The sequence below is a fragment of the Schistocerca nitens genome, chromosome 2, assembly GCF_023898315.1.
Source record: "Schistocerca nitens isolate TAMUIC-IGC-003100 chromosome 2, iqSchNite1.1, whole genome shotgun sequence".
In the NCBI taxonomy this organism is placed as follows: Eukaryota; Metazoa; Arthropoda; class Insecta; order Orthoptera; family Acrididae; genus Schistocerca; species Schistocerca nitens.
In genome coordinates this window covers 600,172,371-600,186,779 of record NC_064615.1, presented here as the reverse complement: position 1 = coordinate 600,186,779, position 14,409 = coordinate 600,172,371, and the positions used below count along the sequence as shown (strand labels likewise).

The 14,409-nt window shown below is 41.1% G+C and overlaps 1 protein-coding gene across 1 annotated transcript in view; it reads right to left on the bottom strand.

The window, feature by feature from the left end:
* Positions 1–1,525: 1,525 nt before the first annotated feature.
* The window catches only part of LOC126235186 (transcription factor GATA-6-like), a 520,767-nt gene continuing 507,883 nt past the window's right edge, over positions 1,526–14,409 (bottom strand). Inside the window, exon 8 of the mRNA XM_049943916.1 lies at positions 1,526–4,944. Coding sequence (XP_049799873.1) covers positions 4,406–4,944 — 539 coding nt within the window. The 3' untranslated portion in view covers positions 1,526–4,405. The remainder of the gene's footprint in view (positions 4,945–14,409) is intronic.

The window sequence follows — 14,409 nt, the reverse complement described above, 5'->3', positions numbered from 1 at the left end:
TAATTATTATTCGGCTTCAAAATTACAAGGTCTTACGCAGTTCAAACTGATTAAGATTACTCAAAGCGCCTGCTGCACTAATCGCAGTCATTCAAAGACCAGGTCATTAACGTACTTTAGAAAAGGAATTGAAACAGGAAAACGTACTTGGTAAATGAAATACCGACTGGCTGAAACCCATCGCTAATTTATCAAATAAAATTTGTAAACAAAAAGAAGTCTGATCCACTGAAGCATAATCAAGTAGGCCACATTGCCGTAACTATCACTGTTTTTGGAAGATGAATCACGAGAAGCAAACATGGCGCGTCACACATTTAGTGATGGAAAAAGATTACTTTCGATTCAGAATAATCTTTCAGAGGAACTTTACAGTCACTATCAGTGAGACACCATTTCACACTGGGACAAAGTTCACCTTCGAAACTCGTCTTCGTCAAAGTGTGCCTAACATCTGCTCGTCTTCTCAGTCTTGCCTAGGCCGCACACTCATGAGAAAAGTTCAGCAGAAACATAAGCACTATCATAGCAGACACTACAGCGAAAGTCGATTAGAGGGTTCATAGATAAAAGCAAAAGCTGGAGCTCATCCAAGATCATCCTGCAGATACTTATTTAAAGAGTTAGGGATCTTCACTGTAGCCTCACAATATATGTATTCACTTATGAAATTTGTTATTAATAATCCGAACGGATTCAAAAGTAATGGCAGTGTACATGGCTACAACACTAGCAGAAAGGATCATCTTCACTACTCATTAAATCTAACTTTGGCTCAGAAGGGGGTAAATTATGCTGCCACAAAAGCCTTTGGTCACCTACCTAATAGCATCAAAAGTCTGACAGATAGCCACATAGCACTTAAAAGGAAATTGAAAGAATTTCTTAATGGCAACTCCTCCTACTCATTAGATGAATTTTTGGATATAGTAAGTGGGTAATTTCCCCACCATCCACAAAAAAATTAAAAATATTAAGTGTCATGTAATAGTTTGTGTAATGTAATATCTTGTATAGACACCTTTTATTAACCCGATACATTCCACATCATTACGAAGTGTCGTATTCATGATCTATGTAACAGGTACTTATCTAATCTAATCTTCTCATAGATAATCGATATGGAATAAGCTGAATTTATGAAAGTACCCAAAATACAGAACCAAGACAAAATTCAGTTTCTTCTTACCCATCTGTTGTTCTTCCATTGGCTTACTGGAGGATACTATGATACAAGTGTTATTTTTGACGAGAAACTTACTTTCTTATCCTTAAATTATTTCTTGGTATTAGTTTTACACGCTGTTGATTTCGAGGCAAGATAGATTGATCACCAGTGTGTGTGTGTGTGTGTGTGTGTGTGTGTGTGTGTGTGAGAGAGAGAGAGAGAGAGAGAGAGAGAGAGAGAGAGAGAGAGAGAGAGAGAGAGTTTGTAGTTACTTAAGTACTTAAAAGAAAGACCACCTGGGAGACATTTGTTCAGTCAATTACCTGATCTAAGATTATAAGCAATATTTTGAAAACATCATCAGGAAACAGGTTTTATTATTTATTGTGAGATACAGTCTGCATAGTAGATAATTCATGATCCAGACTAAAATTTTATCACCACATAAAAAGAAAAAACTAGAATAAATCACTCAGCTGTAAAGTTATAAGAATAATGACAGTAACATACGAGTTGCCAATGCAGTAAACTGTGACGTGTGCAAAAATGGTTCTAATCTACAAAAAAATTACAAATAGACAGAATGAGCAACTTAACACTATATTTAAAAAGTTTTTTCTGCAGGTTTGCCACAGACAAACAACAGTAAAATCAGATCACTTATCTATCAACCAACGATCCCCCTAGAACATGTCTTGTTCATCTTTCTTATTACACAATCAGCAATAACAACGCAAAAAAATTTATCACTACTTTACAGTCTGTTTTATGTTTTACTCTAAAATAATTATAACAATAACAACAAAAAATGAATAATGTGAACAACAGATCAATAATAGGACAAATATTAAATGTCTGTTAAATTTCCCTGCTTGTTGCAATATTCGTCAATTCTTAGATCATTTTCTAGGAGACAGTCTACGCTGCTGGCCATTCATGTTCGTGCGAGGTCACTGTATTAATGTTCCACTCATGATACCATTCCAGACAACTGCAAAACCGTCACAACGTCCATAATTTCTGCAACAAACCATTGCCTTTGTTTCTGGTATTGCCATGTAGTGTACATATGTGGTGCATAACTTCAGTGAAAGAAGTTTGCAAAATATTTTCTCAAATTTTCTTTGATGTTAGATTTTGTTCCTCATCTATTACTAAGGATACTACATGCTCAAACCAAGAATGCATCTTAGGACCAAAACTTATTAACTGATTTAATGAAATGACGAATTCCTTTTGTGGGTAATTGAAGTCATCCATAAATCAGTTTCTATTTCTGTATTTACACTGTGATGTTGTATGACGCTTGAAAACCTGCCCACAAACACCACCTTAATTTCCATTTAGAAAATGAGACATCTTTTTCAATAAACTCAAGTTTTCTGTTCCAATGTTTCCCAGAATGTTGTGTCATTACTATCTATTAAGTTGCAGCTAGCATTACAACATAAAGCACTTCACTAAATTGCTAGAAACTGAGAAGAAAAAGAAATATCTAGCTGAAATGAAAAACACAGTAAGTCAAGTACAGAAACACAATAACCTTCAATGTGGAGTACAAACCGGAATGAAATCATAATGTCTCTAAAACTACCGTTGCCTTCATTTTAATTCTGTATCATGGAATCTATCTACAAAAAGAAATTATGGGTGAAACTGCACTACATAAACAAATATCTCGGATGACAGCTATTTAATTCTTGTACGTCCTCATTCAGAAGAACGTTGACTCACTACCTGCAAACCAAGTGAGTGAAGAAATCATAGATGCCCTTCACCTTGAGTAAAGAATGGAGCTAACCTTTCTTCATCCATACTGCCATTACATGGTTGATGTTGCTGATATCGATAAAAGGAAACAGAAGCAAGCTGTGAAGTGAGTTAGAAAGAGGAGCACACATGAGTACAATGAAGGGGAGAGAGAGAGAGAGAGAGAGAGAGAGAGAGAGAGAGAGAGAGAGAGAGAGGAGGGGGCCGGGGTTAAGCACAATAGAGTACAAAGAAGGACACACACATCAATAGAAAGAAGTACAAAGAGGGAGACACACAAATAGAAGTGGAAACAAAGAAGGGCACACCTCGTCAGTGATGAGCACGCACACTCATACACAGGATGTGGTGGTGTTGTTTGTATTTCTGTGTAGTATGAGTAGGTCTTGCTACTGAGATGGGTGAAGAAGGAAAGGAAGATGTATCGTTTTGATTTCTCTGACTCATTCACACTAGAAATACATTCAGAGTGAAAAGGAGCTATTGCACATTGAAAATTTGCAGGCGATGAAGTTTAAGTGAGAAAATATTGCAGCCCACTGTTGTTACGCAAGTTAACGTTAATCTTCAGTCAAAACAAGATTTCTGCTACCGCAGTAACACATTAGTAGTTGACATCTCCTCGTCAGTATCTCTGTTTCCATCTACGTTTACTTAAAATGATTATATTTTGGCGAAATTACAAAGTACTGGAGAAGAGCAACACTTAACAAATTCTGGCAAAGACCCAGTGGCATGCTGTTAAATGCACTGAACTCAAGAAAACGTCAGTCTCTCGGCCGTTAAACCACCACTCGTAATGGAAATTGACTAGAAAATTATAGCTACACATATTACTGAACCTTTTTGGGAATCATTTTTACAGGTAATTGGTGTAACTGGTTAGTTATTATAACAAGATGAAAAGAAATTGGTAAGGACTTGTCTCGTCGGGGCAACCATGTGACGTGCTTCTTTTAAAATTAAGGACCAAGTGAAACATTTTACAGGTGCCACAAGTAAGTGTGAAACTAGCTCCTTTGAGGGCAACAACACGTTGCATTCTACTGACAAGTTCCACAGAACTCCTGTCGACTATGTGACAAGCTCTGCATACAACATCACAGTACAGCGACTACGAGATCATGCAAAACAAGCGCGTTTCGTGAGGGAATGTTACCAAGTACCTCGATCACGACAGGAGACCGTCGCTCGTATTTGTCCACAGCCCACCGGGAAACAGGCAAGAATGGGAATTAACTTCCTTACGACAGCCATAAAAACTACACAAAAGAGAGAAGGCTCACTGCCAAGCGACAAGGACACAACAGAGCGTAACAAAGTCGCACAAATGCAGGCACAGGCAGCAGTCTAACACGGTCACGATAAGTGAGACTTTTTAAGGCAGAAGCCTGCAACCGTGCCCGCCACTAAAGAACACACGCTGGCGAAATTACAGTTTTCATTACCACAGCTGTACCAGCAGGCCTATGAAGTCATGGAAACTACGGATGGGCGGTCCATGTTTTCCTGAGATATCTTGGTTGCGCCGCTGGCACCACCGTTGTTATTATTGTTGTTGTTATTATTGTGTAGGGAGACGATGTGCGGCGCGACGGAGACGGGCGACTGCGCAGGCGCCAGCAGCGGCGAGCGTTCCGGGGATTCGAGGCGTGGTGACTGCGGGGGCGGTTGGTGCTGTTGGTGGTGGTGCTGTTGGTGATGGTGGTGGTGATGTTGCTGCTGCTGCTGTTGGTGTTGGTGATGGTGGTGGTGGTGGTGCTGCTGCTGCTGATGTTGCTGCTGCTGCTGTTGTTGTTGTTGCTGTTGTTGCTGCTGTTGCTGCTGCTGTTGCGCGAACGTGTCGTAGAAAGCAGCGGTGGCAGAAGGGGTCGCGTGGTAGGCGGCCGGCGAGCCGTACAGGGAGTAGCCAGACAGCGCCCCCGCGCCGCCCCCGTTCAGTCCACCCACGCCCACACCGACGCCGACGCCCACCACGGACCTAACGTCGCCGGACACGAACGAGTCTGCAACAGCCACAGAACACACACATCAGCTGCAAGCTGCCCCAGCCCAAGTGCGATAACATGTTCGCAGAATGAGAGGAAGAACAGGATGTCCAACGAAGAACTACCTGATGTTACACTAAACGTGTCTATAAATTTATGAACAGCGTTCAGTGAAATTTTACTCCATTCCTCGTTAAGAAACTGATCCAGTGTCTTGGAAGATGCTGGAGTGTGGTAACGAATGTGCAATTGTTTTTCCAAATACAAAATACAATGCTTCCTTAATATTCAAAAAATGGTTCAAATGGTTCTGAGCACTATGGGACTCAACTTCTGAGGTCATTAGTCCCCTAGAACTTAGAACTATTTAAACCTAACTAACCGAAGGACATCACAAACATCCATGCCCGAGGCAGGATTCGAACCTGCGACCGTAGCGGTCTTGCGGTTCCAGACTGCAGCGCCTTTAACCGCACGGCCACTTCGGCCGGCTCCTTAATATTCATTTCTGGAGATATAGAGGAGAGGGATAATGCAGTCTTCAATCATCATACTCATATTTTTTTTTTACATTTACAGGCACGTGAGTGGGCATCGCCTTGGAAGATGCAGTTCACTTCTGGGAACGCTGTGTGCGTCATTGATATAAAATAACCACCTACACTGCTTTTCTGGACCTTGATAAAAAACTTTTATTCCTAGTTTGACGAAAGTAATTACTTAAATATACAATATAACTACCCAAGACATTACCGTGTAGGAAGATGACCATCTGGATTGCAAGATTCTCCTGTTTTCTATTGATAAGTCGTGGCTTGCGTCAAGGAACTGTGAAACTACATCAGTTGGATCAGTTCATGCGTTCCCATTAATTGGTAATCCATCTTTTTCCGTCCAAGCATTAGATTTACATTATGATTAGGAACGGAATCCCTTATTTGACTGCCTTGTTTATACTGTTTCCTACCCAATTATTTTTATTGTCATTGTACGCTAAAGGGGTATTTTAAGCCCAACACTGACTCCCATCGTACGCTGGTCTTCTGCTTAGATGAAAGTAGTTACTATGTCTTTCTGTTAGGAATGGGTCGTGACACGCGGAAATTTTTGCCAGACTCTTATTCGAATAAGTGTTTCCTGCTTTTCGCGAGTAATCGTCCTACCCACTAGACTGTCTGAGTTCTCAAGGGGCATGTGTGAATAGCGCAGCAGGGCAAACGGTTTTGGTGGAGAATCATGACTTGCTGTAGCACATATACATGTAAACTGCATTAAATTCATTGCTGTAAAATGGGCCATAAGGATGAAATCAGTCAAGATGAAATGAAACTATAAATCACTGAAGACTATTCAGAAGTGCTGAATCTGCAATGTAATGAATATGTCGTCACAAATGATAATTTTTTTCGTGAGCACTTCGTGATGATAAATGAGAATCAAACATTCGCTTACGTTCTATAGTGCTAATTTATTTCGTTGAGCAATTTTTGGCTCCAAAGGTTGTCAGAGTCTGATGATGGCCATTTAAACCGAAAATCGGTTAACGAAATAAATTAATACTGTAGAACATCCAGAATTTAGTGTTCTTCATATACAATTTATTTATTTATATATATATATATATATATATATATATATATATATATATATATATATATATATATATATATATATATTTTCTTTGTGTAGTAGGATTCGCGTTTTTTAATGGATACTTCTTTCCGATCTATCCATTCCTTTCATTCCAGTGAATGTAATTCACTTATGGACAGCCATTGAGAAAAATGTGGATCTGCACGTGCAATCGCTGTGCGATGTGACTGCCGACCACGCAGATGCATGAAGATTTGCTGACAAAGCAAATAATCTTGGGGGCAAACAAACTCGCGTCTACGATAGTGTTCCACGAATCATGTTGTGTACGTGAATAAGAAGCATGCGTATGATGCCTTCTACAGCAATCACCAACGGTAATGGAAAAATTTGCTACTCAGTATCAGTGATGGGGTTCCACCAGCCTGCTCCGTGTTCTGCCTAGGAGACTGCAAGTGCGTCTGTAACAAGCAATATGTCAAAATACGATCTTGTAGGTTATCACTCTCTCGATAGTTTATTAGTTTTAATCTGTGCATTACCGCGTGATCACAATAATTTGATCTCATAATATATTATCTGTACCCAGCCACATTTGACAAACTTTAAAAACACAGGTAGCAATAAAAGTAAAAGGTTTGTTTCCATATATTGCCAGAAAAGCGACAGTAATTATTTCGTTAGACAAATATATCCTCTGAAGAATTTAGAATTCCTTTTGTAAAAAACCACACTTTCTCCAGGTGACATATACACCTTACAACATTAAATTCATTGTAAAATAATCTTTATTTGAGAAATAATACGTCTGTCCGAATGTCTAACAAATCCTACGGCAATTCCCGTACTCGACTTCTGCCGCATGAAATTATTGCGAAATGACTTACTTAATTAGACAAACTCTCTCTAATTCTACATTTCGTTCTTTTCCGTTGAGTGCGTAGTTATTATGAAACTAACGATTAACAGATGAGTGTGGTGATCGATACACAATCAGCGGTCACATGGCCGCTGTTGAACGTGAAGGTAAGGAGACAGCAATATGCCCCTTGCTGCATACGCAACCAGCGTGACAAGGAAGAAACTTCTGTTGCCTACACGTCGCGGGGTATACTGATTGAAATAGAAGCAACACAAGCTTTCTACAGAAACTTCATAAACCAATGACTCATTTCCACTGGATGTAACTAAAATAATACCATATATATGGAAAATATAAAATGGTAGTGAGATTCCTAAACAAATATTATCCTGAGCAGGATGAAGTAATTAATGTCGCGGTTTGTTCTCTATTTTCTTTCCGGCTGAGGGAGCAAAAAATTAACCTCATCAACAGATATTAATAACAGCACTGTCGAGGGAACAACAATCGTGAGACAATTATTAATAAATTAGTTATATAATATAACTAAATATTGCTCAGTATTTTTGTTTATCGCGCTAAAGACACAGGATTTAGTAAGAAGCGATCGCAACACTTTCAATTGTTTATTTCTTCCCAGAATTGTTTGTGCAGTATTTTGAATAAAGTTAATGATTCTACCTCCTTTATTTCGTGACGGAGGCGAGTCCTAGCTATTTTAACTACAAAAATTTTATCTCGAGACATAGTGTCCATATTCTCTCATCAAAAAAATTATCTGACACGTACACATCCTTATTTGCTACTAACGACAGCTAGTAAGAAGTATCAGTTTCAAAATGGAGAATGACTATAGCTCAAACATATTCAATTATATATTTCTGTGGTTCACAGCAAGTATGTTGCAACTTGCACTCCCAAAATGTTGTCCACCGCCCTTAACTTACGAACTTCCTAGCGTACAGCGCAATAATAGCAAATATTCTCAGTGAATAGTCTATATGTCTCATACGCTTAGAGTTTAATAAGTGAAAGGTATCCAGAAATCAGTTTGCATTTTTTTATGTTAGTATCTCACTAAAACTCTGATAGGAGTAAAAATTTTAACTGTGTGAGCGGAGAGGGCGGTCCGCATCTACAAAGTCACGAAGGAACATCCAGTTTAATCTCCCTCGTTCTTTAAACTGAGTACACGAAGCTGTGAAACGCTTAGTAAACTGTGTTTTTAAGTAAAAATTTTATCAAAACTTACGTCGGTGGCACCGAACCGTCTACAAAAAAACGTTTCCCCATGAAAAGGACACGCGCACGCCTGAACCAGTGCAATATTCGAAACGGTGACAACGACATCACCTTCTGGTCACTTTCAAAAGTCACCAAGAGACCGAGTGCATGTTCAACAACGTCAGCTACACAGAGTTTAAGGAATGCAGAACTAAGAATCATGTACCTGTTCTTACTTGAAAATATCCTTTTATGAGAACGAATCTGGTGGCATTTTTCAAATTATGAATCTTTTAATCAAGTTGCTATTACTGGCACTAGTAGCACCAACTACGGTTGTGAGGCCCCGAGCCCTCCACACACACACACACACACACACACACACACACACACACACACACACACACACACACACACACACACACACACCGGTTCCAGAGGTGAAACAATACATAAGCTGAAAAATTCTAGGACTGAGCAGAGGGTTGATCCGTAAACGTACAGGTCCACTGTGTAATCGGAAGTATACAGAGTCCGATAGGTAATGCGAAATCGAACACTAGACATCACTAGAAACGGACACACCTGCAGAAAATGAGGTATGGAGTATTCTGTTGTGAGTAGAGAAGCAGTAACAGCAAAATGGATCGTCGGAGAGGACTGAGTGACTTCGAAATGGGAGGTTACCTAACAAATCCATTGGGGAAATTTTAACCCTTCTAAAGCTCTCCAAGTCGGCTGCTGGTGATATAACCGTGAAGTGTAGACACGAAGGAACAACCATACCTAACTGCTAAACGAGACCCAGGCAGACTTCAAGTATTGACGGGCAACAATCATCGAGCATTGCTGAATGTAGTTGTAAAAAATCGCATGAAAACAGTGGGAGGCACCATTCGTGAATTCCAAAGCGCCACCAGCAGCGCAGCAAACACAATGAGAGAGTTAAAAAGAATCAGGTATAATTGTCGAGTAGCTCCTCATAAACCACGCATTTCTATAGTCAACGCTAAGCGATGCTTGAGGCGGTGTAAAGGGCGACGCCATTGGCCGGTGGGCACTGGAAACGAATGATTGGGAGTGATGAATCACGCTGTGTCCTGTGGCCGTCGGATGAGGGAGTTTAGGTTTGGTAAATCAGTATCAGCAGTGAAGCATGGAGAAGATGTTTTACGTGGTTAGGGTGTGGTCCCTTTATTGCTCAACGGAACGCTAAATGCATAAAATATTAAATTTTGTAAAATTGGGTAGTGTGTATAGAAGTGGAACAGTTCGGAGACGATGCAAGATGTTTAAACCTCATCTTCCTTCCCTTCTTCCTTCGGAGGCGGTGATTGATTGTATCAGTATGGCAATGCGCCCCGTCAGAAAAGCAGCATCTGTGAGGAAATGGTCTGCGGACAATAATACTTCTGAAATGACTGGTCTGCCCAGTGTTCCGAACGATAGGCAGAGGAACACCTTTACGATGAGTTAGAAGGTCGACTTCGCTCCCGTACCTAGTTTCCAACCTCTGGTTTCGGATCTGAGGAAGAATGGGATGCCATTCCACCACAGACATTGAGACACTTCATTGAATTTGTCCCCCAGCACAGATAAAGTCGTCATAAAGGCGAAGTGTGGACACATCCAATATCAATGTGCGTAGATGAATGTAGTTTTAAACTCATTACTTAGCAACAGAGCCAGACTTAGAAGATAACTACCAATTGCAAATGATCCATAAAAGAACTATGTTCTTTGCTTTCAAGCTTCAAGTGGATACATTCGGTGAATTAACCTCTGTGTTGTCCATGTTGGACCGTCATTTGGAAACTTCGGCTGCTTATGGTGTCGAAGACCTATTAAAACAATAATCTGTTGTCAGACACTTATCTTTTCTTCCAATACGTGTATCGTGAGCTTACATTCTGATCTTAAGATGTTGTGTGGATTACATCATAATTTATTTTCGCTACAAACCAATAATTACTTACCACTTGTTATCATAACAGGGCACTGGAGCCCTACATTACGGACAATGACAAAGTTACTGACGAGCTATTTCAGCAAAAAGAACGACCTTGAATGTTCTTTCTGCTGGAATCTCCCATAAGTAGCTTGATTAGTGTTCGTAACTTAATGACTTCAGTGCTTCATTATGAGTATTAGTGACACAGATTGAGGAAGGACTTCCAAAAGTAAGCTATACCGTATTATGGCATGCGAAGTAACTCATATTGAATGCTGCACTACACTTCAAAGTGACGCAGATACATGATACTACTTTACAACAAATCCACTAAGTATCGATAAATAATGGTGATAAAATTCTGCCAATCGCTCAATTCCTCGATGATAGAAATCCATTTCTTGGTCAAAGAGGCATTCGATAATCCCTGCGTGGATGTCTTCGTCACTGAAAAAGCTGCGATTTCTGAGAATCAGTTTCTCGATTGCCTGGATATTGTCGTTTGTGGCGGACGTCGATGACCTTCCTCCCCCGTCAGCATCACCCTAGCCTGTGCAGCCCTGGTAGAATTGTTGGCACCATTTCTCTACGAAAGGTCGTGACACTGCATTTTGTCCATATACTACCATAATTTCATGGTGAGTCTGTTTGCAATTTAGACGTTTTACCCACCAGAATCGTAATGTCCCACGTATTCCAACTTTGTAGTACATTTAGAATTGCCGCGACCTATTACTCGCACGCCCGGACGCACCTGTTACGTGTCTGCACGGAAAGCGGAACATGTGCTGTCTTCTGACAGTGCACAAATCTTGTTGGGCAATGGTCGCAGCGTGGAACGACATGTGTAGCTTCATTTTTGAAATCCTCTCGTAACTTATTTGTACTGAAATGAAGGCTAAGACAGACAATTGGTACATCAAGAGAAATAAGTTCTAATGTAATGCACTGATCCACGTGAAAAAGAGGATGTATGCCCTCGAATCACGTCCTGGAAGAAAAGGGATGGACACAGATTATTGTTTTAATCTGTCGTTTACATTCGGCGAGAATCCTGCGTGTGGTAAGTCGTGCTTTAAATTATGAAAGCCGCGTTGCCTCGCAGAGCAAGGACTGATTAGCGGCTGTCGTGCGTCATGGCGTGTGTGGCCTAGCCAGCTCTCGCTGATAGCCAACCGGTCGCCGATATGAAACCTGCTGCACAGTCTCGGAGCGGGTTTCTGCAGGTAAGCCCCGCGATAACACCGACTTTGCAGTATTTCTTTCGCAGAGGACGTCAAGTTCGTTCCTTTTTTAAAAAAATTTACGCCGGCGATATGCTAAACACTAATGGCAACAACCGCTGGAAGACCAAGTCCCTGTTTAGAGGACATACTAGTTTTCTCGCATACAGTCGTAAAATTCAGTTACGCGACCCTTACAACGCACTGCTGCACATTACTTGAATCGCTTACGTGCCTTCACTTCAAAATAGTAGACCCTGATTCGAGAGTCAGGACATCAGCACTCTTGCTAGGGATGACCCATTTCCAAAATCTGATCCAAATGCGTTCCAGTGCTTTCCAGCTGCAGCACATGCATTCACTCAGTAAACGAAATCTTCTCATTCATTTGTACTGCCGTAATGCATCAGTCTGTTTATTGCACGAATGCAGACACTACTAGCTACAGGATATTTATTACTCAAATTCTTCATAAAAATAACTTTACTAGGGGATAACATCTCAGAGGTGACCAATTCCATGCCGTGCTACTGACGCGAAGATCTGGGTTTCGATTCCCGAAGACCGTTTCAGATTTCCATGGGAAGAAAAGCTCTCACGAGGAAAGTTGACAATTTACTGGAGTAAATATGCAGCGAAACTAGTAGACAAGCAGCCCAATCGAAAGACTTGCACTAGGCTGGAAGCGATACTGCGTGCATTTATTTAACTTAAAATTATACCTTTTGGTCATCAACTAATAAAGCCTTGCAACTTGACTTCATATTTTACGTCTTTCGGGGAGGTATTTAGTGTAGCGATTACAACAGGTACAGTGAACGCACGTACACTACCTGCTCAAAAGTATCCGGACATATATTCGTGTACTTAATAATATGCAGTGTGTCCACAGTTCGCCTTTTGACGGCTTGAATTCTCCTGTAGACAATTTCAGTGAGCCGTCTGAGCGTCTGTCGAGGACTTCCGGAAAGCGTTTGACTCGGTGCCCCACTGCAGAGTCCTAACTAAGGTACGAGCATATGGGATTGGTTCCCAAATATGTGAGTGGCTCGAAGACTTCTTAAGTAATAGAACCCAGTACGCTGTCCTCGATGGAGAGTGTTCAAATGGTTCAAATGGCTCTGAGCACTATGGGACTTCACATCAGTGGTCATCAGTCCCCTAGAACTTAGAACTACTTAAACCTAACTAATCTAAGGACATCACACACACCCATGCCCAAGGCAGGATTCGAACCTGCGACCGTACCGGTCACGCGGTTCCAGACTGAAGTGCCTAGAACCGTACAGCCACACCAGCCGGCGATGGAGAGTGTTCATGGGAGGTGAGGGTATCATCTGGAGTGCCCCAGGGAAGTGTGGTAGGTCCGCTGTTGTTTTCTAACTACATAAATGATCTTTTGGATAGGGTGGATAGCAATGTGCGGCTGTTAGCTGATGATGATGTTGTTGTGTACGGGAAGGTGTCGTCGTTGAGTGACTGTAGGAGGATACAAGATGACTTGGACAGGATTTGTGATTGGTGTAAAGAATGGCAGCTAACTCTAAATATAGATAAATGTAAATTAATGCAAATGAATAGGAAAAAGAATCCCGTAATGTTTGAATACTCCATTAGTAGTGTAGCGCTTGAACAGTCACGTCGATTAAATATTTGGGCGTAACATTGCAGTGTGATATGAAGTGGGACAAGCATGTAATGGCAGTTATGGGGAAGGCGGATAGTCATCCTCGGCTCATTGGTAGACTTCTGGGAATATGTGGTTCATCTGTAAATGAGACCGCTTATAAAACACTAATATGACCTATTCTCAAGTACTGCTCGAGCGTTTGGGATATCTATCAGGTCGGATTGAGGGACGACATAAAAGCAATTCAGAGGCGGGCTGCTAGATTTGTTACTGGTAGGTATGATCATCACGCGAGTGTTACGGAAATGCTTAAGGAAATCGGGTGGGAGTCTCTGGAGGAAAGGAGGCGTTCTTTTCGTGAATCGCTACTGAGGAAAGTTAGAGAACCAGCATTTGAGGCTGACTGCAGTACAATTTTACTGCAGCCAACTTACATTTCGCGGAAAGACCACAAAGATAAGAGAGATTATGGCTCGTACAGAGGCATATAGGCAGTCATTTTTCCCTCGTTCTCTTTGGGAGTGGAAAAGGGAGAGAAGATGCTAGTTGTGGTACGAGGCACCCTCCGTCACGCACCGTATGGTGGATTGCGGAGTATGTATGTAGATGTAGATGTAGAACGGCAGCCTATTCTTCTTCTTCTTCTTCTTCTTCAAGATCCGAAACCAGAGATAGTAATGCTGGACGTGAGGTCTTGAGTGAAGTCGACATTCTGATTCATCGCGAAGGAGTTCCATTCGATACCGGTAGGTGCTAAGGGCAGGTCAGGTCAGCCCCTTTCAGGAACGTTAGTGTCCACAAACAATGGTCCCACATGTGAAGTTTTATAAGAGAATATACTGTCATACTGATATCGTCTCCGAGCTGTTCCTCTACTGTACGCATTGAACAATGCTGTAAAATGTATTAGTATCCTTTCGAATTTAACATTTTATTCTGAATAAAGGAACCACACCATAACCACGAAAAACAGCCGCACACCATACCACCACCTCATCCG